The 26975-nt window shown below is 34.2% G+C and overlaps 1 protein-coding gene across 2 annotated transcripts in view; it reads right to left on the reverse strand.

The window, feature by feature from the left end:
- The window catches only part of LOC121410354 (thrombospondin type-1 domain-containing protein 7A-like), a 93756-nt gene that overhangs the window by 19562 nt on the left and 47219 nt on the right, over positions 1 to 26975 (reverse strand). For both annotated transcript variants that reach the window (XM_041602383.1, XM_041602382.1), the window contains exons 5-6: positions 16297 to 16454; positions 13239 to 13403 (exon numbers count right to left, since the gene is read on the reverse strand). In XM_041602383.1, the coding sequence (XP_041458317.1) occupies positions 13239 to 13403; positions 16297 to 16454 (323 nt within the window). The remainder of the gene's footprint in view (positions 1 to 13238; positions 13404 to 16296; positions 16455 to 26975) is intronic.

Below are 26975 nucleotides of genomic sequence, written 5' to 3' on the forward strand. Positions count from 1 at the left end.
CAGGAATCAGGAAATTTTTAAATACACTGAAAGCATTAAAAAATAATTGCATGAACTGTATAATAAGGTAGCACTGATTTTTTTTTTTACATAACTCAAAAAGGATGTTTCATTCTCTAAGTTTACAAAAACGTAAAATATGATAAATTACTAGCAGCTTTATTTTTAGTACAGATAAAATATGAAATAATTCAGTATTTATTCTTTTAAATCTTACACAATCCTCCATTAACCTACTTTAATCACTATCCTCAAGCGACATTTATCAAAGGCAGAGAAACACAATTAGTTTTCTATTCAGTATTTATTAAACCCTCTCTCTCTCTCTCTTCCTTTCCTTACCCATGGGAAGTCTTGTTAACCAGTTGATTAGATTGTTATTACCAAACATCAATGATAAAAGATGCCATTTTAAAGGTAAATAGCCTTGAGGAAAGAAAATTGGAAGGTACAGAATTTTCTCATTATGTGACCTCAAGGAAGGTATTCACATAGAATCTGATATATTGTCCGACATTTACTTCAAAGGTGCGCCATGTTCATTAAGGTGTGCTGCACCTTAGGACAGTCATTATATAGGAGGAAAGTATCATATCATTTAGAATTTGAGAAAGAGGAAGCCAATACGCTAAAATAACAAACTTTGAATTGACTTATAATAAATCAAGATTCCAGAATACAATGAAATGAATTGACAAAAAGCAGAGATAGACAGGGCCAATTTTTTTCACATTTAAAAGATCTTGATTACTTTTACTTGAAAAGAATATTTATCAAAGTTTATAAATTATTATATATTATTTCTAACCAACCTCCATCCACCCCTAAACACAATAAAAACAATGCAACATTTTCTTGCATTTTATCATAACTATGATATAAAGGTCCAGTCTTAGGGACATCTTGGTGATTAATTGTGCTCACAACTTTGGGAATATTTAAATTATAACTTAAGCATTATGTATTTTAAACTCACTGATTCATTCCTCTCTGTCTTAAAATGATCCAATATGTCACAATTATCGATGATTTTCAATACAGTATCCTTTTTCTAATTGTGTTTCATCACTTGAATAATAGGCTACTTTGCATTAACTGAATGCAATCCAGTCAGTTCTAATTATACACTCTTATATGTATTGGTAAGAAGCATGGCTGATGAAAAGAAAATAGCTTCCAGCATGTTTTGAAAATATGCTATCATTACTTCAAGCAAACATTTCATATTGAAACAAACAAGATAAAGAATCACATAAGTAATTAATCATATTATTTTCATGTTAAATGCAAGATGAAATATGTAAAATAAAACAAATTTTCATTTACGTAGCTATGAAAAAATAATCAATAAGCACACATAAATTATCAATAAAAAACTAAAAGGGGCATGGGATTAATATAAGGGAAATGTACTTGAAAATAAGGATGGTTGATCCTGTTTTAAATTAAACCAGTGATGTGGCGTTGTCACTTTGACGCTGCTGGTGACTGAGAACCCATTATACCAAGGCAGTGGAAATGTCAGCGGTGTTTGTACCATTGATTGCTGACAATATTAGATCAGGAAAAGAATTAACACAAGTCCTGATGGCTCTCCCACATGTTCGGACCTAGATTTCGATTAGCAGTGCAAATATGCTCTACCTCCACCCGGGTTTCCTTTACAGAGCAAGCCATAGTCCCATCTTTCTCTCTCTTTTTTTATTCTAAAAAAATTCATTCCAAGATTAATTTGCTTACAATTCAAACTGGACTTGTGTTTAATTGTTTAACAAGTTCTTTTCCCACAAATATAATTGATTATAAATGTTGAACTGGGTATTTATATTCAAATATTACCATCATTATCACTAATATCATCATTCTTAGCATCATTATCACTGCCACCATAATAATCACCACTACCACCACCATCATCATTGATAGTATTCATTGTTATCAGCATCATTGATATATTATTCATAATACATCTTCAACATGTATTCCAAATACACCGCCTCCAATATCTTGATTAATATCATGGATTTTTAAACATAGAAATAAAGAAGAAAATAATGAATAGTAAATGTGCACTTGATCATTTTCATATCCTGATGGAGTATGGAGCATGCAAGTCAATGAATAATAGACTTCATGCAATATTAAAAGCTTCAGTTCATTCATAACAAATGACAACTTGTAAGAAACTTTGATAATTATGTTTACTAAAATATTAAGCTCATGCATGTTATCAATAATGCTGCAAATAAGTTTCACCCTACCCTCACCTACCCATTGATCCCCCTCTCTCTTTACAAGTATTCTTTATATGTTCCATTTCCAAACTTCATATTCTTTCACTCATCCTCTCTCTGATTCTCCCCTTGCCTCAAAGCATGTACGTTATCCCACGATACCCCATTTCTACAATTCAAATATCATGCACAGTATCCTAGTATCACTGGAACCTCTTTATATTTCCCATTTCAAATACCAAATTGGCATAATATTCCAAATCTGATCATCACCCTGGGACCCCTAACGATGATTCTTCGTGGAGCCATGAATGTAAATATTTATGTCAAAATAGCTCCTATAAGACCACAGTACAACCTAATGAAATCTAGCTTTCTCCATCCTTGTTCTTAATCTTCAGATGAAGTCTCCATTCTTCATCATCTTTCCTTTCTGTCTTTTTTTTCAAATTTCATATTGTTTTCTCTTACTCCTGCTTTCTTTTATTATTATCTCTATGTCTACCTCTCTCACTTTCAATAGTCCATAGATCTCATTCAATTCTCCCTCTCACCAATTCAATATTCCTTTGCTCTTCTGACCCTACTCTCATGTTTCCTTCATTTTTGCTCTATCCTTCTCTCTTTCATTTCTATATTCAGTACATACCAGCATTTTTAATCTTATCATTATCTATTTTACCACTTTTTTCTATACCACTCTATTCCCCTCTTTTTCTATCTCTCCCCTCGTTGCACCAATATAAGATACATCTACTACCTCAAGTACAAGTAAACTTTAGCCACACTCTCAAATTGGTTTGCAATCAAATCTCACCTGTAAAACACCTGCAACTAGCATATGTTTTTTCTGGAATCGACATGTGTCATGAGCATTTCCTGCATGCCGCTAGAGTAAATTTAATCTCCTTTCTTGGGCAACTCTGGGGATGAATTTCTACATATCTTTGCATTCAACACTTATTTCTTTTTCCATATGCTTGATCTCTGTTTGCAGCATAAGTTTCTATTTGATATATTATACATCTCGGCATCTATGCCCATCAAAGGAAAGAAATAATTATCACAGAACTGGGAAAACCATCTGATGGGAGGGGGCTTTTACTTTTATTGGATCTTGTGCAAGGAAAGATCTTATCCCTTGATCAGGCGCGTAGCCAGGGGGGGCGGTGGGGGCGGTCGCCCCCCAAAAACGTCCACAAAAAGAAAAAAAAGAAGGGAAAAAAGAGAGGAGAAAAGAAAAAGGGAAGGGAGGAAAGGGGAGAAAGGTAGCTTTGTGGTTTTTTTTCTTTTTTTTTCTTAAAAGAGAAACTCCATCAGTCTTGCTCTAAATTTATATATGAATTTTTCTTCCGCGCTGCGCGCGGTTAAATGACAATATTGCAATTCTCCATTGTTTCCCCCACCCTTTCTCTAACCCTGTTTTTCCACCTCAGGTATATGTGTTTCTTACCGGTTAAAGTTCAAATGTATCAATTAGGGCATGGAATTAGAGTAAGGCTACGCCAAAGTATATGAAGTTATCTTTTTTTTAAATTGATCGCGCAACTTCTGGTCGGGTCGGCTCCGGGCGGGTAAAATTTTATATCAATTTCTGCCGCCACCTCCATAAAGTCAACTTCTCCTGCTTTTCAGCTCATTACCAAACAACCATAATTCTGGGGCAAACAGGTTCCTAAAATTCGCGTCGTATTAAATAAAGAAGTACAATATTTTTTTTATCAAATTCTATTAAACTTCATGTCATTTCCCTTCACATTCATCTCCTGCCCTGTTTTGCGCCCTCAGTTTGAAATTTTGAATGACACTTAAGTTTCTTTATTATTCAAAATGAAGCACTTCAGGATAAGTCAAAGAAATTAGGAATCCTCTTTTTTTAAATTTAATTTCAATAAATCACAGAAGTTTCAACTTTTTGCGCACTATTTCCTCATAAAGAAGTTCAATAATCTTAGAAAATCATTTTAATTAGAGCCGATGGTGGTATAAGACGTATCTGCATTATTTTGATGAAACGTCCGCCCTTTGAAATTTCAGAGTTTCATTGCTCTGCGCGGGGCTGAATATCTTTCTCCCGGCATATATACACTTTTTCTCCTCTGTTTTGCGAGTTAAAGATATGCACTGTCGCTAAATTGTTTGTAATCAAATCTGATCTTTCCAAAGGAAGTATGCAATATATCTTTGAGAAGACCCTTTTGTCGGGACCCTTTTCATGTCAAAAAAACTGATAAAAGGCTTTAGCTTCCGCGCTTCGCGCGAGGGTATTATTATTTTAATTTTCTCCAATGTATTCCTTTTTTTGTGCGTTCACAATCACTTTTTGAAAACAAATTAAGGTTCATGAAAACAATGTTCAAAATCACAACGAGTCAACTGAATTGGAGCTGAAATAGGCACTAGAGACAAGAGAAACGGCTCCTTTTCGTTTTAAATTATGAAACACCAAAAGCTTCGCGCTCCCCCTCCCTGCACCCCCCCTAGGGAGCGCGCTTCGCGCGCTCTGTAAGTGTTGGCACGCTTTGCGTGCATTTACCGCCCCCTCCAAAATGAAATCCTGGCTACGCGGTTGCCCTTGATATACCAAAATTTAGGCCAAAAGGCTACTTGAAAAGCTATTGGTTGTCATTCCTTCAATTCTGTACTTTAAGAGTAGGACAATTTATTTCTGTCATGTTTATTTTTACACATGAAACATACTTTCCAAGAAATTCTGTAAGATTTCCCACCCATGCTCAAAGTTTCATTTTGATTGCTGTGGACTGACATCATAATATTTCCCATACTTTCTCCTAGGTACAGCAAGACACAAATCATGACTTCATGAGATATATAGCATCTGAACTGCTTATTTCACCATATGGCATACGACTGTCAAATGACTTCTAACACAGAGTGTGTTAAACATGTACATGTACTTTTGTTGAAATGTGTTTTATCATTGTAGCAATGTAATGTATCGTTATGTAAGGTTTGTTTAAAATCATTAAAAAAACTGAAAACACAGACCCTACTTTTTCACACACACAAAATATCTTATCAGAATGATGCCTAATGTGATAATCATAATAACAAAATAATGATAGTAGTTAGATTTATATAGCGCTTATTACACTTGTTTTTAGGGTTTTACATTGTATTATTATTAGTGCACACAATGTATGCACTTTCTCCACTCCCTGGGGAGCATTTGAATTAGAGTTCCAAGACTCAGTTACCAGGTATACTCCATAGGCTTTCGCATCCTAGCAGGTATCCATTTAACACCTGGGTGGAGTGTGGCAAATTGTGAACTGACGCCTTGCCAAAGGACGCTATGCCATGGTGGGATTCAAACACATGACCCTCTGATTGCAAGACAAGAGTCTGACCCGCTACACCACAACGCTTCCAAGATAATATGCGATCATTTCTGAAAAACCTAACTACAAATTAATTAACTGATCACACAGATCTACCACCTTCCCTTACGAAAACACTTGTAAAATGGGGACTGAATTTTGCTATATGATAGAACCAATATGCCACGTAAGAGAAACAAGTTTGAAAATATCACTCAAAAGAATTTCTGACCAGGCTTTTGGTTAAAGTTTCAATTTCAGCCCCCCCCCCAAAAAAAATCTACTTAAAACTTGCTGATTTGACAAGCAACAAAATGCATTTATTGATGATAGGTCATGTCTCGGTGAAAATTATATTTTCATTTCTACAAGGTTTGATTATGCATTTCACTGTTGGCCAGACAGTATCTCTCTCTTTACCATAACACTGTTGAAAATGAAGAAACAGTACAATTCTGATTAATTCCAAAGGTAATTTACATAACAAAGGTCACTTCACAGGCATAAAGGTCACATGATGGTCTTCCATCTCATGATATAAGATATCCAACATGCTTCAGGGATGATAGGATGCAATGAAAGGTTTACAAAAGGATGTTGTATCTAAAAGTGGCTGTAGATCCCTTCAGCTATAGTAATAGATTCTGTTTTCATTTTGTAAGTGCTTTCTGTCACAGTACTCGGATTAAAGAAAAAGTTCAGCCTTGGTCAAGTTATCCAGCAGGCAGATTAAAGAAAAAGTTGAGTGTTCAGGTAATGTCAATGTGATAGATACTGTTATGGAGCCTGTGGTAAAGGTGATTATAATATAATAATACACAAAGTAAAGACTTTACAGATGACAGATTTTTAAAGGATTTTTTTCTCCAACTTTGTTGCAGATCACATATCCGCATACAAGGAAAATATAGAATTATATTAGATTATTTTGATATGTAGAATACCTTGATTACTTCTATTCAAAGGAAGCTTTATAAAGATTTCTTTAAATTGATTGAATTTCATAATCATTTTTTCCTCTTATAAAGAACTCAATATTTTATTTGAATTTTCATATCCATTAAGCATTACATGAGCACATTAAATGGAAGATGAGCAGCTCTAAAAAAATTTGAACTTCAGATTTTTCTTACCACAGGGAAAATACGAGGATCGATTGCAACTGAACAGTGAATACATCTTAAGGTGGTTTCAGACCGCCTCGAAGTTCGTCAGTTCCAGGTATTCTCTGATCGAGAAATTTATCCCGATCAGATAATACCAGATATTATGGTAATTTGAAAGCAAACTACGCGTAATTTCCCCATAAGAAAATACCCGCTAAATAGTAGGTACTTGGCGAAATTACGAGAACTTTCGCGGGGATTTTTCCAAGGTCGCAGGTATTTTGGCAATGTGAAAGCAATTTACGGGAACTTTTAGCCCAGCGTGTCGTTGGGTGCAGCACCGTGGGTGGCTGCTGGGCTAGTGATTTTGAATCTCGCGCCTTGCCTGCTTATCAGACCATACTGCGCATGCTCGTAACTTCAGGAACTTATCCCGAAGGGTATGTTTCAGGGCGGTGTGAATGCAGGAATAATTAATGGGTATTTTTTAGCCTTAAAAAGTTCTCGTAATTTAACGGGGATTCTTATGATTTAGGCGGTTTGAAACCACCTTTAGAGGCTGTTCGTGTAAGCAAAAAAAGAGAGGATGTTCTGAAATCTTTCTCTTCAAAGACAATGAATAAACAGATGTATAACTGAGTAAGCATGAGGCTGCTTTGTTTTAATGATTTTTTTTCTATGAAGTTGTTGATAATCCGAACAGATATTCATTCCAATACGAAATCCCATTTACAAAAAAACCTTCCTACTGACTATTTTCCAATTCATTTTTAATGTATTTTTTGTTTGACTTAATCTACTTTGCTGCAAATGAATATTTATTTTTAACAGCAAATCATTTGCAAAGCTAGATTCATGAAGATGTCTTGGTCTTATACTACAGGGTTTGCCTCTTTCCATGGATTCATTTAAAATCTGCCATGTGGTTTAACAAATGTCAGTCTGCATAGATACCAAACACATAACAGTTAGGTAACATTATTATGAACAATTATTATGTTAATTATTCTAGCACCATAATGTTGATTTCTCATAAATCTTAAGAAAAAATAAAACTTTATACTTCGAAATAGTTTTAAAATGTTAAAAGGTTCATTTCTCTTGAGTATTTTTTTTTCTGCAGCAATAGCAGTGCTCATGAATCTTCATCAAATTGTCGTCATAAAGATTAACTATTGTAGGAAAGGGTAAAGTCATAGTGCGTGATGTGAGAGGAAGGCAACTTTGTTAAGGTTTAATGAGAAATGGATGGGTTGGTCCATTCAATTTAACAAACTCTACATCATGGCCATTTTGTTTGGGTTTTATGTGCGTATGGGCTTTCAAGGTTAGTATACCTAGGTTTCTGGCTAACTAAATTTGTTCAAGCAATCTGGCTGAAGGTGGAGAGAGCTAGAGGGTTTGAACTCATGCATTTAAATCATACCATTACATATTCTCAATCTCCCCTCTCTTCTTCAAATAAAACTACAAAATTTGTACAACTCATGTATAAATTTGTACAATTTCTATAGCCTTTTTAAGTGGAAGTATCACGAGTTAAGAGATGATAAATCATGTGAATACCCCACCCCATCTTCTCCATCCATTTCTATAATATCTCTCTCTCCCTCTGCCTCCCTAGCTATGTTTAACTCTTTTTTCCTCATATTTACTTTCACTTTTCTCCACTCTCATATACTGATACTATCCCTATAAACCTTTTTTCCTCTTCAATATTACATTGGGTGATTTCAAGTTTGGTGTTGGTGTTGAGAGCGTAAACACCGAGCTGGGTTCAGAGGAACGATACCGATTGTGTTATCGATAGCATATGACGTCACGCATCTGGCTCTGCTAAATCATATCAACTTCACGCGAGAAGTCTCGATGACGAAAATGAAACCGGAGAGAAATGCATTAAATTTTCATTGTACAGAATACCAATGCTTTAATTCATTCAAGAATTTGAAAAAGTGAACATTATTCTTCATCAAAATATATAACTCAAATGATTTATACTTATCTTACCTGTAAAAGCTCATTTTACAGGGATGTTTCATTGTGTTCACTGACTGTTCACGAGCTTGAGATTGCCAACACCAACACCAAACTTGAAATCATGATTTTCCCAATTCCTGGGAGTTGGTGATTGGGGAAATTGCATGTAGATCATCAACACCAACCACAGTGCTGGGTTCAGTAGATGACATTCAACACCAGCCTTTAACAAGAACTGCCGGAAATACATCATATTTTCCGAGGTCAATCCCAACACCAGCCTGACTTCAAGTACAGTGTTGTGGCTGGGGTTGGTGTTGTCACAGCACCAACACCAGATTCCAACACCGTACTTGAAATCACCCATTGTATGTTGGTCTTCCTGTCCTATTATATTGCTTCACAGCTACAGTAGGCCTACTTATAATGTACCCTAGCATCTTTTCCATTCTTTTTCTCCCTCCCCCTCCCTCATTCCCTACCTCCACATTCACTCCCTCTATCCTCTCCATTCTTTCTCTCAAACATTTCATCAAGTATTTTCCTTCTCCTCCACTAGCCTTCTTTTACCTTCTCTATTCCTACATCACTCACACCCCACTATATCCCCATCCATTATTCTATTTCCTCTCTTTAATCTACCTGTATGTATCTATCTGTCTTTCTTTCTTTATGTTTTCATGTTTCAAAACAAGCTCAAACATAAGGCGGTTTACTCTTTGAAGAGAAAGTGGTGTAAGTACTATGTTTCTTTCTTCATGTTGACAACAACCTTCATGTAGACAGATTGTCTTATACATTACAACAGAAAGCCTGTTAAAGTCCTTTCACAATGTTTTATCCTACAAATATCTGAAGGCATGTTTTCTTTACATTTTGGGAATCTAGTTCAGAGACCCATATATTCTTTACACCTTCAATTTGCTTAAATTGTATACCTAGTGCATTGTATGTAAAATGTGTCTTGCCAGCAGCTTGTATGATAGATCACCTGTTAGTGGAAAACAACTCAACATACATGTTTAGAAAGCTACATCTTGTGCACTCCAATCAGATAGCACTTGTTCACTAAAGGCACTAAACTTAAGAAGTTTCTCAAAATACATTACATGGATTGTTTTTATATTTATACTCAAAACAATGATATGTCCACCACAGTAATTAATTTGAAAGAAAATTATTTAATAATTATTGTTGATTTGAGGGGCACAATTGATTCATTAATTGATGTAGATGAATGTTATGAATGTTATGACTGTATAAACTCATTCCCATCAGTCCCATTTTGAAATAAGGAGTATTTTAGGTTGAGCACTACCTTTAAAAATGTTCCTTTATATACTTCTCTTTAAAGAGAACTTTCAATTTCCTAAGCAGGTGATACCAAAGCCTCTTATCTTTTCTTGACAAAAGAAACTAATTAATTACATTTTGTGAACATCATTTTATTGATCTCAGTATACACGTATGACTTGAGGAATATCAAGTCAAAGTAAGGTTGCTTGCTATTCATGCAGTAATAACTTTAACAAAAATATTAGTGAGTCTCACGCCTGACATTTTATGAGTGAGGAGATCTCATGTAAAATTTATGGAAAGATGCAAGTACAAAGAATTCAACATAAAGAATTTGGAGTGAAAATAAAATATATGAGTGCATTAGTAATATGAAGATACATCAATGGACTCCTTGCAAAATACAACATGCATTTTTTTTTTGGGGGGGGGGTGGGTGGGGGTATAACATGGATTCAAGGTATTGACAAAAGACTTAGGACTTGTTAATGGTTGGGTGAAAGTGAAATTCACTTTGGCACCCCTCGACTCCACAAACATACTTTTTATCTTAACTCTCAATATCAACTTTATATTCTACGTTTGGCAATTTTTGGCACTGAACAACAAACTTAAAATTTGATATAAGATATATTATGGCTTGAATGTATATTCCAGTGATGTGGCCTTTAAATGGTACAAGAACATTTCTGTAAAAAAGAGTGGGGGTAGGAGGAATAGAAGTTTGTCTGCTTAATATTCTCTTGTAATATTTCAGTATCTTAGAGCTTGCGTGCAATGGGACTGTTTTGAAAGATGCAAGAAGTCATTAAGCAAATGTCAGCCATTGCATAATGATCAGCTTGAATGCCTTCTACGAGAGAGAGAGGTAATGATGTAGGAAAGCATATTTAAATGGCATTGAACCTTACATTGCAGTATGATCATAATGGGTTCCCTGATGGAACATTTAGCTGAGGATGAAATGAGGCGAGAAAGGTATGGTCGACCATTCAACCAAGATAAAATGAATGTGTACCAAAACATGGTATGAATATTTTACTAGATACTGGTACATGTACATCCATAATGATGTGTCTAAGTAGGTAAAAGAATGTTATTACTATCAGAATTCAAAGGAGATTGACTGCACAAAGTCTACACATAAGCTGCAAGGCATGCCATAGGTGATTCATATAACTGCAAATTTAACAAAATGTTTGTTATCTTACAGACAAATCTCAAGCATTTCAAAATGTGATGCATTAAGCTATTTCCCCAAAGATATAATTTTGAAAGCCTTTAATATAGCACATCTCCCTTCAACCCTCTCTCTCCCCTTTGATTCTTTTTTGAATGCTTCCATTTTCTTCATTCTAATAAATTAGCCTTATACCCTTATTGTCTGAAGACATCACTTACTGGTCACCAATCATCATATACATTTCAATTCTGACTCTTTCCCATAATAAATGCTTCACATCTTACACTGCCTGCTGTGGCCAGGAGAACATTTAACTCTGTAAGCTCTTGAAAGATATCCTTTAGCGCCCCTTTCCTATCCTTTATCCTTCAATATATACCATACTCTACACATTTAACGACTTTATATAAGCCTCTCTGCCATGATTCCTAATATCACTTTAGTTAATGAACAACCTGGTAATTGCATGGACAGTGTCACTTTTATGTGCTATATGTCATTCATCACACTCCAAAACCTTAAAATAAAAGGAGAAATTGGATTTATCTAAGCTAACTTCTAATCTGAGTTAATATTCTTCTTTGCTGAAGGGTCACTAAACATTATAAACATGAAAAACAAACATATCTTGCATCACTTACTAAACAATAATTGAAAAAATACATAAAACACGTATTGAATTATACTAAAATATATTCTGAATATATTTCAATGAATAATGAGAGTTTTATCTACACCATGGTGAAGAAAAGTTGAGCGAGTTTTAAAGATTACTTGCCTTTTATCCATTCTAGTTTCTGTGAATTTGTTTTTGACAATTGTCTTCTTTTCTTTTTTTTAAATATCCATATCTAATGTTGTGGTCATTCATATCAGTACTTTAGACAGGTGGGTACCTCACTATCAACATAATGCCAGTACAATTATTAATATACAGATTACAATCTAATTTCTTGTATCCAATGAAAGTTTTAAAGCAGAGATTATGAACCAAGATTTGACTGATGGCAAAGACGTAAAAACCTTGTCAAAGACATATTGGCTTGATCATCAGAACTGACCTATTATCAATAGAAGCATGGAATGGCTCTGAGTAAAATTCTGTCACTATCACATGTCGTAGCCAATCTATCACACTCCAATAATGAAGACCAGTCAAACTACAATGACTCACTTTCTTTGGTCAACAATCTTGAAAATAACACTCTTCAAACTCAGTGACTTCTAATCATAAGGACATCATACCGATGTGAAAGATGTTGAGAGTCAAGTATGTGTTTTGAGCTTTTATTGGAGTATACTGAGTCATATGCAATCAAATTCAAGATCTGAACTATATAAATAAAACTATCAAATTATCTATTGTTTGGGTGGGCATTGCTAAGAAATCTTTGTGAAATGGGGTAGTTGCTTTAAACAGGAAATGATAAAAGAGGATATAGTTGTTCATGAGAAATCATGTTCAAATTAACTCTACCACAGGTAGGTGGATGGCATTAGAGAATTAAGATGTAATATTAATCTATTTGATATTTTAAAAAAAAATCCTAGAATGAGGAATACTTTGGACTATCCAACCCATTTTGGAAAAAAATTCAACAGGTAAGATTTTCAAACTAAGTTCAAATCTACAGTAGATAGTGATATCTCTTTGCATAAAGCCATGTGAGATTTATGGTTCTAATTGTATCAATATAAAGTGGATAGACTTCTATACTCTTATAGCCTTGAATACATTGATAATCAACAAGTTTTCACATTGGGTGATTAATTTAATCCCATGGGTAATGCACGGTAAAATTGTGCTTAATTTAAAGTGTAAACAGATAAATGGCCCATATGGACAGTTTAATGTAGATAAAAGACTCTACATTAAGACTTGTTGCTATGATTGAATGAACGTTTAATTCTAAAGAGGTTTATTTGTATGAATTTAAATACATCATCATGGGTAGATTTGAATAGACTCCTGATCTAGACAAAAACAATCATAATCTAAGAATCATGTACTGAAAGCATGCGTTTCACCATTCTGTCTTTCTCTAATTGATCTGCACTAAATACAAAAACCATATTTCCAAAAAGTACTATCTCTTACCTTTTGCCTTTTTGGTACCTGTCACATCACATGCAAATGATATGCATGGACCCCAGCTAGTCCATGGGCCAACCCTGCATGGTTTAGGGCATGGTACATGACAGTCTGTTATTGTACCAGGTCGTTCTCCTGGATCACAGAGGTCATCAGGTAATGGCATTGATGCTGTTATATAATAAGACAACAATAAATGTTTGATTGATATGGAACCATAAACATGTATTCTTATTGAAACCAACACACTACCATGAAGACTGGTAGTAAATACAGAATATAATTTTCCCTTATCAGATCACCTGTCAAAACTCACTGAATGCCTGGTATGTCAATACCAGATTTTATTTGATGATAAAGCTGGACGATAATTGACATCTCTGTCAGTAAACAGTAGTTCCAAATTCAATGTTAATCCAATAGTGGATGCCTTGATTGATCAATTTTATAAAATTATACTGGGACTGAGCAATTTAAAAATACATTTATCAAAGTTCCAGATAAAATTCAGCATGAAACTTGATGTGAGAACAAGGCATTTATATCAATAGTATGCTTTACATAAATATAAGAAATACAAAAATCTGATAAGTATATGTTTCATGACTTCATCATATTCCTCTGACAAGGAACTTAAGAATTGAAGTGATCACGCATGATGGCTCCAAGTTTGCTCATTTTTACATCTTCTTTGGAACTCTTGATATGAAGATATAAATAGAGGATGCTGCATGCTCAGAATTGAAATCTCACCATCAAAACACATCACCATAGCAATGACAAATGCACTTTTATACCAGATGAATGTATTTGTCTTGGTTTTTAGTCTCAATGTGGGTTTCTTGTCCAACTTAGAATTAAACCTCACATATAACTGACAAACAATTATCCTACGAAAAGCTCTTATGATATTTAAAATTATCTTATTTTTGATAAATGTATGAAAAGTTGATTTGATAACATAATTGATTTGTTTTTACACACAAAAGTCTCTCCTTGACAGACTAGCATCAAACTACCAGGTAAAGGAATGCTAAAGCGACACCTTCCCTCTGTAAAATGTCAAATGGTGACGTCCATAACACCCGCAAATACTTCCTGCGGCACCATCACCTGGGATTTCAGCACAAACAGACTGAAATTTGTCTGTAAATACTAGCGCTGAATGAAACTAATTCATGTCAATCTCGGAGGGCGATTTAAAGGCGTAATCCATTCCCATATTAGTTCACATGTTGAATCTGTTTGACTTGGTTTGTTTGGTCTAATCTTATAAGCTCTTACATTGCTGCAATTCGCTTTCACAAACATGTACAAACGTGGAGTGTATAAAGACAATGCAAAATAAAACCCTTTATTCATATGTCTTCTTTTATCATAGAAATCAAATGCTAAACATTTCATCTCATTTCAAAGATATGGTTTTCCAAAAGGTTTTAAAAAAAAGACCCTTAACAGTTGCTAGTACCCTTAATTGAACAGACTCCATGATTCCTACCCATGTGAGTTCCAACATCTATTCTTCATTGATGATCATTCATGTCGTACTAACAGAATTGATCACAGGGACTGAATGATTTCCAGGCTTTACAGATATAAACCTTACATAAACTTTCTGGAATAGGAATATTGCCTAGATGTAGGGTTCACTGATTAAATTAGTTGCTTAATTCTTCAGGTAGGGGGTCTCTACGATATACAGCCACTGCACATGAAAGTCTTGACAAAAATCAATGTCTCAATGAAAGAAGACAATCTTCTGCTATCAGGATAGATTTATTCTTATGCATGTGGGGAATAGGATATAGTTTCTGCCTCTTGCTAGTAAGAAAGTTCTTCAAAATATAAGAAAACAGTTGAATGGAGTCAGCGATTGTAGATATAGTGGAAGGAAGGGAGAAGTGGGATGCTTTAAATAAGTTCCAATTCCCAGTGCTATACATAATCTAATACTTAGGAAACTAGGACGGATATGGACAGTAGGTAGTATTGCAGCAAATTATACATTTAAAGACAAGTTAATAGGGTAGGCTAAAGGAGATATATGGAAATGGACAGAGCATACATGGAATAGTCAGTACAGGCAGACAATTTGGGAAGAGTAGCAATAAAAGAATAAGAAGAAAAGTTGCAGAGCAGTAAAAAGTGAGAGAGATACAGAGAGAAAGAGAGAAAAAAAGAGACAGACAAACAGAGAAAGAAAGAGAGAAAGGGGGGTTTGTAGTGGGAAGGGCAGATAAACATGAGAGTAAGATGAGAGAAAAAATATTTTGAGAGAAGGGGCAGAGATAGCTGAATATGTGTGAAAATTGAGAGAAAGAGATAGAGAATACAAAAACAACTGAGTGTTATCAAATTAATAGATGGATCTACAGGATGGAAGGTAAAATCTAAATGACACATAGATACACACAAAGAAGACAATAGAATAGAGGGGATTATTCTATTCAATATATTGTATTGAGAATAGATATATATTCTATTCATAGGAAAAACTAATTTACAATGATTGGTGTTTGATTAAAAAAATGTGATTTGAAAAGAGCCTTCGGCTTGTGTCCATCTTAATTAGTTCTCTGTTTGGGAGGAGAGCAATTTAAGAATTAGAGATAAAAAGCTGTCACTTTCAGTCATAGAATAACATGAGATATATCTGAGTGATATTCAGTGATATTAAACTGCATAGAACCGTGAAATCATAAATAAAGTTTGTTAAAAAATGGAGGTCATAAAGGCTGCAGGCCAGGGAATACCAATGATTATAATCAATGCAAGGACAGCACTTGTTAAATATTAATTCCAATTTCTACTATCATTGATGAATCACTGTTCAAATGCTGCATTAAGTATGTATACAAGACCAGTGCAATATTCAACCTGTATGCATTGATTAATCTACATGTAAATGCCTTTTCAATCTTCAGCAAACCATCAAAAATACAACCAAGGTCTAACCTCTTCCAAGATGTCAGTTACTAGTTAGATTCTTTAATTCATATTTAGTTCACTCATTTTTTTTACATGAGAAAAAATAGCAGACAATGTGAGGATATAATCATCTTACCTGTATCATTGATATGGGTGCAGAATACTTCTCTAGATGCTAATCCTCCTCCACATGGACCTCTTTCTTCATCATCATCATCTCCATCTTCATTTCCAGATGAACCTGGTAAGATGTCACATTCAGACCAAGCTGATGTCTTCCATACATACTTCACCCTGTCATCGATCAACAAATAAGACTTTTATTAGACAAATTTCAGAAAATGAGTTTTCCCCACATGACTTTTAAATAGTTGAGGAAGCTTGCTTCATCTTTTTCCCCCCAGATATTGTACATTATGCATGATACATTCTAGCTCTGAAAATATTGTAATTAATCCATCAAATAAAATGTCAACTCAAAGAAACATGAAGATTCACTCTCTTGTTCAAATCTCAGACTCCAATCACCAACTTAAATTTCTGGAAATCTTTCCTTCCTGATCAACCATAGCCCAGAGTCACGGTCAATAAGTCACTCGCGATATGGAACTGTTCCGAAATTGGAACAGAAAATTGGAGCAAGTTTAATTGGATGAGTCGAGATGTCTGTAAATAACTCACTCTTGTCCATACTACTCGAAAGAATGATTGACCAGCTGTTTGATTGGCTCATGAATTGGTATTTTTGCTGAAAGGATTAAACATTCTAAGATTCCTTGTTTCAACTATACTACCTCATTTCATCAACTCATGGAGCATCAATAGATGGACAGTTTATACTATTTCATTAAGACAATGCAGGGCTACTGTAACCAATAAAATTTCCCTTGACAAAGGTATTCTATCGACTTTATATAATTTGAATATACGAGCTGCAGCCAATATATAGCCCATGTCCCTTCATCTCTCTGTGTCTCTATTCCACGCACCCCACCCCCTTCTCTCCAAAATCATACAAAGATGTACATTACTGGGGATGCTACCCAAAATTAGAAGTGTAGGGCAAATATATATAGTTCATTCATTTATGGATATATTATTAACCGCAATAAACATGAAAGTCACAACCCCATTTAACTTTAATGCTTTGTACAATCATGGAGATACTTTTGATCATGAGTTAAAATATGATTTGTAGAATTGTTGCTATAGTAACTATAATCATTGTCTTTGTTTCAGCCAACATATAAGAGAAGAGATGTGCGGAGAAAAAAATCATCCTTTTCATCTGGTCTGTAGTGATACTGGTGAGTTAAAAATTGTCAATCAACCAAATACTCGAGCCTTTTTAAAACATTCTCACTCAGTTTCAAGAAGGTGAGTACTAGAAAATACATAGTAAATTGAAGACTCCTAAAGAAGCATAAAATATTCAGTATTTCACATTGGGAGGGATGGAGGTAGATCCCAATCTGAAATTGTTGAGAATTGCTATTCACGTCCATTCTGCCCATTTGGCAGGGCCTCTATTTGCTAACTTCTGTTCTTTGTTTGATGGTATACTCCAACCATCATCAATGAAAGCATTAAACGACTGGTGGAGCTAGCTCATGTCTTCATGATCAGAATATTGGAATGGATGCAAGTAATGGTTTTAGAAGGTTGTCCTTTCGCTGACATCATATCCTTTGCAGTGTGTTTAAAATACTTCCCATTCAATTCCTTTCCCCCTTATTTCTAGATGGATTGCAATATTATTCATATACTTGAAAATATATACATGATCAACAGGTTTGAAAAACTTGTATTCAAGTTTACTTCATATAGTATTCAAGTACATGCAATAGATAATCAGATAGAAATGTAATACAATTATTCTGCTCTTATAGTATTTAAGAAATTTACAGATATATAATTAAATTGTCATCAGATTCTGACTAGCCTGGACACAGAATCTTATTCCGTTTGAAATTCCAGTTATATAGCATTACATCACCGATACCATTGATAAGAAAAGATTGAAATTAAAATTAATTATCAAAACATTAAGTATTAGCTCAGTCTTACAAACTAACAACTTCATCCTTATAATGAATATATAAAAAACAAAATAATGGTAACTGTAAAAATGATTAGTTTTATTCAATTTTCTTTTGATTCTCAAAAAGGTATTAATTACCAGTAATTAAGGGGACTAAATCTAATCTAAAACTATTAATTCAACACATTTAAACTCTCCAATCTGCCAACATACCTTCACTACTACTCACTAACACACACACACACAAACCTTGGTATGAATGAAGGCTTTGGTCAGCAAACGGTCTTCATTTCTCACCACTCCTTTTTATCAGGTGCGGACAAACATAGTGGGGGTCAACAGAAATCTAGCTGCACAAACAGGCAATTTCCTCAGAAAGATTATTTCAACTTTTGCTGCACTTTCTTTATACAATACATCATTGAAATATTGCACTTTTTCTGGTTAACCATTCTTTCTTATATCATAGAATAAAACGAGGTTGGTTGTTTTCTAAATTGTATTATGATTAAGCAATATGTCTTCACACAATCATTCAAAACAAAAATATAAAATGTTAATTCAATCATCTGAAACTGCACTTCTTGAAAATATGTATTACTCAGAAAAGTGTAATTCAATCAATTTTTTAGAAAAAATATACATTAATGTAACTTCTGTTAATATAGAACAGTACTATCAAAGCTGTAATGACCTAGAAATTAAGAAAGAAAATGATTGAATAATCAATCATTCACAAATTTACCAAATCCAAAATAAAAAAAACATGTTGGCATGTCAATAAAAATAATTTTGTTTCAATGATATTATGATTTTTTTTATTTTAACGTGAAATATATATCTGAATGTATATCCACATCATCTTTAGATAAGTTCATTAATTCAGGTGGATGTTTTACCCGGTATATAAAAAATATTTGCCAGAGTCCTCTTTGTTTGATTCATCAAACCAAAGTACTAAAATAAATGAAATCAATATACACATGTTACTAATAATAAATGGCATTGATCAGTAGCAATAGAGAGTACCACGGTCCTTGCTATATTCCCTTGATCATTCACACTGATACAATTCACACTACAAAGCAATATTAAAGAAATAGTACCCCCTCTATTGATCAACCCCTATAACCCAATCTGTCCCTGTGATCAACACAGAGATGGATTTTTGATGAAGTTGGAAGAGGATCATACTACCTCTTCTTTCTTAACCTAGTTCATACATAACCCACATATGAAGGGCTCTTGAGATGGCCTTCTATCGTGTGCCGACGACGCAATGAACAAAATATCATAGGGACACACAAAACTTACTTGAACAAAATAAGTCAGATTAAATATAGACGAAGTGAGTATCCTATGAAGGAACAAATAGTCCTGTTACTTTAATTTGTTAGGGGCTATAAGTAGTCTAAAACTGCAAGACACTGTTTTGTTGGAATGCCAGAATGTTAACTGATTGAATATATTATTATTTTGAAGGAAGCAGCTACAAAGGTTACATGACAGACATTTTTACAGCATCCTACTATGAAATGAGAAATTTTAGCAAGGTAACAAGGAAGTTTGTAAGATAAATGGACCACAAAATTAATTGTTCATTACAGTGAAGATGTCTGGTCTGTACTTTACAACATTCCAATCAAATGTACAACAGACACTAAATTAAGATGGTTTCAGTATCGTCTCATTCACAGAATATTGGGAATTAATTCATTTATATTAGAAATAAATAGAATTGATTCAGGATTATATTCTTTTTGCAAAATCGAAGACGAAACATTAATTCATTTGTTCTCTGAATGTTCGATAAATTTATCATTTTGGAACAAAATCATACAATGGTTAAGGGAACTTTCAAATATCAAGTTACAGCTTAATTGAGAAATGTGTTTATTTGGAATTAGATCATTAATTTTTGTGCTCTAAATACCATTTTGTTAATTTCTTGATTTCATATATAAAATGAAAATGAATGATAAAATGCCTAATTTTAATCTCCTCAAAAGTGAAATTCAGAGATACTTTGTCTTTGAAAAGTACATTGAAAAAAATCAATGTGAGAAATTCAGTCAGAAATGGTCATTGTTTTTACATTACTTTATGAAGTAGGCACATAGTACTCTTTCATTGTATGTTATTTGGAAAACATGTGAAAAAGAAAAAAGAAAATAATTTGATTTGATGTCATTGTTCATATTATGAAATAAAGGTTCTTTTTTATTCTCTGGAATAAAAAGAAACAAAAAGAAAAGCAAAACATTTGAAAAACCTCAGTAATCAAAATACAGAGTTGTAAGAGAGATGATTTATCTGTCTGCAGAGAAAGACTAGCATATATCTGGGACAATTGGGAGTGCTAGACAAAGAATAACCCTTGAAGTTTTCAAACAGGAAAAAGGTGGTTTTAGGTTTATACCCCCTGGCAGAGAAGTTATCACTCATAGAAATAGCAAGAAAGGGAGATTGGTATAGTATGAGAAAGCAGCTATAGAGAAGGATAAGAAAAGCTAAAGAGAGAGATAGGGGGAGAGAGCGCACAGGTAAATAAAACAAGAAAGTACATGTGAAAAAAGAGGAAAAGAAATGAAGAAAAGTCAATGAAGCAGAGGGAGAGAGAGAGAGAGAGAAAGAAAACTAACTGCCAAATATATGACAGTGTCTTAAATTATTTTGTATCATATGAATACTGTTTTTTATGACCAATAAATTTCAGTTTATTCTTGAAATGAGTGGGGGAAGCAGTAATTATTTATGGGCATAAAAAAATGCATCAATTTTCCCCAAATCATAAAGAATAAGCATGTTTTGAATATGTCTCTATAAATGCAGGTGGCAGCCTTTATCAATCCAACAACATAGGCTATTATCATCTAAAGTGTACCATAACTAATTCCGTATGAATTTCAAAGAATATACATGTTGTATTTCAAACACAGTATTTCATTCTATTGAATTTATTCTACTTTTTTATTTGTAATCCTGTTACTTAATGAAATAATAAATGACATATAAATAAATTTGTGATGCCTTATAAGTTTTTTTTCTTGCACTCTGATAAAAGAAAAGACCTCTAGAGACTTTGTTATGATTGACAGCTAGAATAACTCAATTTCTGACAGAAAAATAGTACATAAATTGGAATAATTACTTGCAAGACCTAATTTCACTACACTTATACCTTCAGGGAATATAACACTCCAACAGCTTTTCACACATGAGTGAATACCAGGGCAAAGTGCAACATAAAAATATCAAAATCATAAAGATATAAAAACAGAAGGGAAAAAAATCCATGTAAATGGCCTCTGTAATTGCATAAATATCTCTTTGAACAACCCAGGAGAGAGTAGGTTTCCCATAGCCCTGGTCTAAGACACCCCACAAATCATTACCTGTGACTAGCAGAGGTGTGTGGTGATCAATAATGCATGATAGCCAGCATCAGAAATGCATAGGTGGGACTAAAGTCTGTCATGGGTTATAGACGATGACAGAGGAATTGGCACTCTCGTGCCCCGGATCGTGAGCAAATTACAGACTTCCTGTCCTGCTGGGAAATCTCATGGCAATTACGCCTTGCAGGAAGAATTTCATCTACTTCAGGTGTGGGAATGTTGAACATGAATTACATTTACATTAATGAGTGGTAGATTGTGGTGAATAGAAGAATAGATTGTAGTATTTGAAAGTTTGAATAGTTTCCTATGATGTACCAATTACGAGTAGCCTACAGAAGCACTACTAGTTCAATATCTACTGAAGATAGGAGGTATGGTAGAGAGAAACAAACAAACAAGAAACAAAGAGAGTAAGAGAATGATGAGATGATAAAAAAATGGAAAAAAATATGGTTAAACAGTTAAATAATTCTTATATAATGGTCTAATTCCATGAAAATAATGAAGACGAAGAAAGTGGTGAGTTATTTTAAGATATTTGTGAAACTATACATGTACAACAGCTTTTACAACTCTTTTATTTAAAAATTTTGAGAAAGAAATGGATGAAAAGAACAATAGTAGGCGCAGCTTAAATCAAGGTTCCCCAGAGCTATCTGCCCTTAGGAAATATTGGTGATGCCGAAAAAATGTCTCTGCCGAGAATCGAACCCGGGCCCCCCGCTTTGAACGCCGGTGCCTTAACCACTAGACCACAGAGATGGGTTAGTGTTTAGGGTGACCCTGATCTGATTGACTGTCAGATTTTTGACACTATACCAATTTTAATTTCCTTTGTTGGCTGTAGGTGGGATTTGAACAATGACAAGCTGCCATGCCTCAGCTGGATCAAAGCTATATATAAAAATATATGTGGCTTCATTCAATTTCCATCTGAAACTCAAGACTTTTTTCCTCCTGAAATAACCCAAGGTAGCCCAATTAAGAAACAGCCTTATAATTACTGTTGTTGGTTAGTCTGATTAAAATATAAAATTGAATTCAAACTGAAAAATAAACTTATTTCAAAATAAGAGTTAGACAGTGCTGCTCTGAAAGAAGTAATAATATTGCAGGGATTATCAATGATGGAGTCTTAGGGAGTAGATTGATATTTTTTATTGCTTTAAAATGCACTCTAAAATGGGTGCTGAATAAAAGAATAGTAGCAGAGAATCCAAATTCAAAGCTAAAAAAATATGAACATGCACCAATTTAGCCTTAAAATATTGTTAAATTTGAGAGATTCATCATGGAAATAAAGTCTGCTTACAGAATACTCCTTGGTAGAAACTGCCAAGCTGTATGTGTTTTGTCCTCTTATCGCAGAATGAATATCTCTTATTGTTATGTAAATCTTAGAGTCTTGTTTTGTAGTCTACTCTGACAGGTGAACGACACTTTCATCCTTCTCAATCCCCAAAAGCATAAAAATGTTCTCCCTCTATAGTTCCGACTTTCTATAAACTTGTGCCGGTGTGTGCCTGTACTCAATGCAGAATATACTTGCCTCAATGAATGCAGCGACATGTCGGTGACCTGACTTTTTGACGTCAGTGGCGCCGCTGTACAGGGAGTGTGTGATACAATTGGGGAGAGACTTTTCTCATTTTGTTGGAAATATTTGGAGTTTAGGAGATGACATGGGTATTTGGAACGACTTGATGTGAACTAATTTGATTTTTCTTCTTTTTTTCTTAAATAAGATTAACCCCCTCTCCCCAGTAAAATGTTGAATATATTGGTTAATATCTTTTCCTTTGAAGCATCACAGTTTGTCTTCATTTCAACAGTCAAAATATATTAATGATGCAGATCTATCCACTGTTTATCATATATAATCTAAAGTCAATATTAATCTCACTTAAATCATTCTACACCCTTCTATAATCACATTCTCATTCAAGTTTACAAATCCTTTATTTCAAAGCTTTAGCTCTGAACAAATAAATCTACCAATACTTGTCACTCTTCATGCAGCACCAAACATCACCAAACTAACCACATGTCTCCCATCCCTATCCCATTATTTTGCCCAAAGTACATTTAGAAAATTAATTTTTGATCCTCATTGGTGGCCAATTCCAATCTTCCGCTGCCATCGCTTTGCAAATGGACAAGGCCCTTTGTTCTAGCAACCGGATTCCTCGAACCTTTTGAACTGAATAATTGAGAAAAGGATAGAAGCGGTCATATATGATTTGATTTCAGGACTAGCTGCTGGACACCTGTCTTTTGACTCAATTGCATTTCAATCTAGTTTGATCACATCAGTTTTAAAGCTGCAGTATATGATAACTAGAAATGTGAGCCTCATGTTTAAAGCTGCACTGTGTGATTAATGGGAATACAAGCTTAAAGGTGCATCACTCTTGATGGAATAAACTTCATGGCAAGATGCTGCACATGTGCTCTACAGTTCTATAAATTTTCATCACTCTTTTGTTCCCTTCATGTTTTAACCATCGGCATAATATAAATGGAAATAAGATGTAACATAAGAATTAAGGGAAGATCTTACAGACACATCTTTTAAAAGGGCAAGTGATGAATGATAAAACTATGATACGTTTAAGTCTAGACAGGACCGGTTAATTTAAATGAGTGTATGTAATCATGCCAGCACTGGCGATAGATAGAAAGGAGAAAAAAGGGTAATGGCTATAGATATTTGATGGGATCATTTTAAACAGGAAAATGAAAGTTAAATATAAAGGAAACAAGACAAATAAAGATGAAAATATGGGAAAGATAAGAGGGTAGGAATAAAATCATCAGCAGTGATATAATGAGCCAGATGAAAGATTAGGAGAAGAAAGAGAGATAAAGGAAAGGGAAAAACTATGGACAGACACATGAAGGCATATGACATAATATAGAGACAATACAAATAACTAATTAACAGACAGATATTCCCTCCTCCATCACCTTTATAATGACATAGAAATCAATGCATCGCTCTGAGCGTGGCATACCAAAACTAATCACATTATTGTGACCCATTGTCAGTAGTCTAGAGAGAGAATGTTTACCCTAACTATTACCAATCGATATCGCTTGATGTTTCCCTGCACGCTATGTTTGATGGCAGCATACTATTTTTCTCGTCTTTTTTTTATTGACATAGCTCATTATCATGAACCATCATGCATAAGGGAAAAGGTCATGTGATCATAATGAGTCTGGGTTAACGAGCCTTGTAAGATTCTGTCTGCTGTGTCTCAGAGATTATCTTCTTAGCTAATTATCGTAATTGATGCATGGAATCACGCTTCAAGAAAATGACCAGCATTGGATTCAATAGATGGGACTAAAGTCTTTACATATGATGAAGATGATCAGATCATTGATCTAATGAAGATATGAAACTCTATCTACTAATATTCTTAGTTTTACTATCTGAACAAATAGTGCACATACTGATGAAAATGTTAGATGGATATGTTTAAACTCTATTGAAGAAACCCATAGAACACTAAAATCTTGAATGGGCAAAGAATGTAAAATTACAGGTAGACTATTACAGATAATTTCATCCTACTAATCAAGACTAAATTGATCATAATATAAAGTATATCTTAAAAGCATACTTTACATTTCAGTTTCTCAATATCAAATTTCAATCTGAAAATATCTATCTTTTGCTGTTCTAACAATATGAGAATAAGGATAGAAATTTAAAAAAAAATATTTTATATTATTCAACCAAAAAAATGGGGCAAAAGTCAGGTCATACCTCAAACATGATACCTCCAATTGCTTTCTTGCAATTACATAAGGATTAAGATATCACTCTAAACCTGTTCACCCTCGTTCACTCCCAGTTTCTCTCTCTTCTCTGACTCTGTGATGTTTTATGTACATTTGCCGCCCTATGCCTCAGACCCTGCCTCAACCGACCCTCATGAGAATACTGTTATTTAGGTCATGTTTTTCACCAGTGACATAATCAGCAAGGGACCCAGAGAGGCTCTAGAATACAGGGCTACAATTAGAGCATCTACACACCCCCTCAGGTGAGCACCTTCCACAGGGAAGAAAGAAAGTGAGAGCAAGAGAAAGGGAAATGTCGGCGGCGTCTGAAATCTATCAGGTTTCTATCCTAAAGTTACGCTTCGTACCCTCTAAATCTGCACAGTGGGTTTTTATCTGTAGTGATTTCTTTCACTTAAGTATTGTATTTCTTACTTCTGTCAGGGATATTTATGGTGTATGATGAAGAGGATTTATCTGATATCCCCAGATATACAGACGTTTAGCTTTGATCAATGCTTGTGTCTACTACTAAGGCAGTATTGAAAGCTAAAATGAAAAGTTGAAATGGAGTTGAAAAGAAAGTAAGTCAAAGTTTGCTTCTTGATAAAACAGTAAATAGCTTAAGAGTTGAAAGGAATCTACAAAATATCAAAGACTTCAAAGAAATTAAAAAGCTTTAGTCAGGGGTTGTTTTATATGCGTTATGTTCAGTGTGAAAATTGGATTGTTTAAAAATACTCATCAACTTTAATCAATAAAGGATGCTAAAAATATAATAACCAAGTACAAGAATATTATATTAGATAGATTGACCTCTAATTTGCAAAACAAATTGAAGAAGGAACTGGCAACATCGTGATGTTAACACATATCAATATCAACTTTGAAGTGCCCTCCTTTCCTGTTTTTCATCCTTTCTATCTATTAAGGTTGACCTGGCCCTCTTACCAATGATGAGCATCAAATCGAGCCTATCAACTCAAACTAATCAACACTATGCTACCACACCATTGAACAAAAGATTCAATTGATTGACTTTTATTTCTATCACCATCTCTACTACATGTTCTCACTCACTCTCTATAATCCCTCAACTCCTCCCTCTCTCTCTTCCACATGATCTAGTTCCCCTTTTATCTGACCTTTCTACATGATTTTTCCTTGGCCCTTTTACAGGTATTACAAATCCATACTCTCTCTTAATTCAAAGAACTTCAATAGCACTTTTATCTTATACAAACTGCATGTTTCCTATTGTTGTGTTATATTGCTTCTCATACAATTTAACAACATTTTACTTTCAAAGTTTTTATTTGCTGTGAGTGAGACAACTTTTTGCACATACCTTAATATGCAATAATTTGTCTTTCAATAATTATAATAAACGGTTTATATGCTCCAAATGACCAATTTGTCTTCCATTTATACTTATGCTTGTTTTCTTTCTTCTCCCTTATTAATCTGTTTTCCCTTCTTGCTCTGTAAAACACCAATCTCCCCTTCTCGTATTCTCTTACCAGCCCAGATTCCACTCCAGCTTTTTCCCCCATCATGCATTGCACCACTCTGTCCCCAAAA

This window comes from Lytechinus variegatus, chromosome 3 (assembly GCF_018143015.1).
Source record: "Lytechinus variegatus isolate NC3 chromosome 3, Lvar_3.0, whole genome shotgun sequence".
NCBI classification, from domain to species: Eukaryota; Metazoa; Echinodermata; class Echinoidea; order Temnopleuroida; family Toxopneustidae; genus Lytechinus; species Lytechinus variegatus.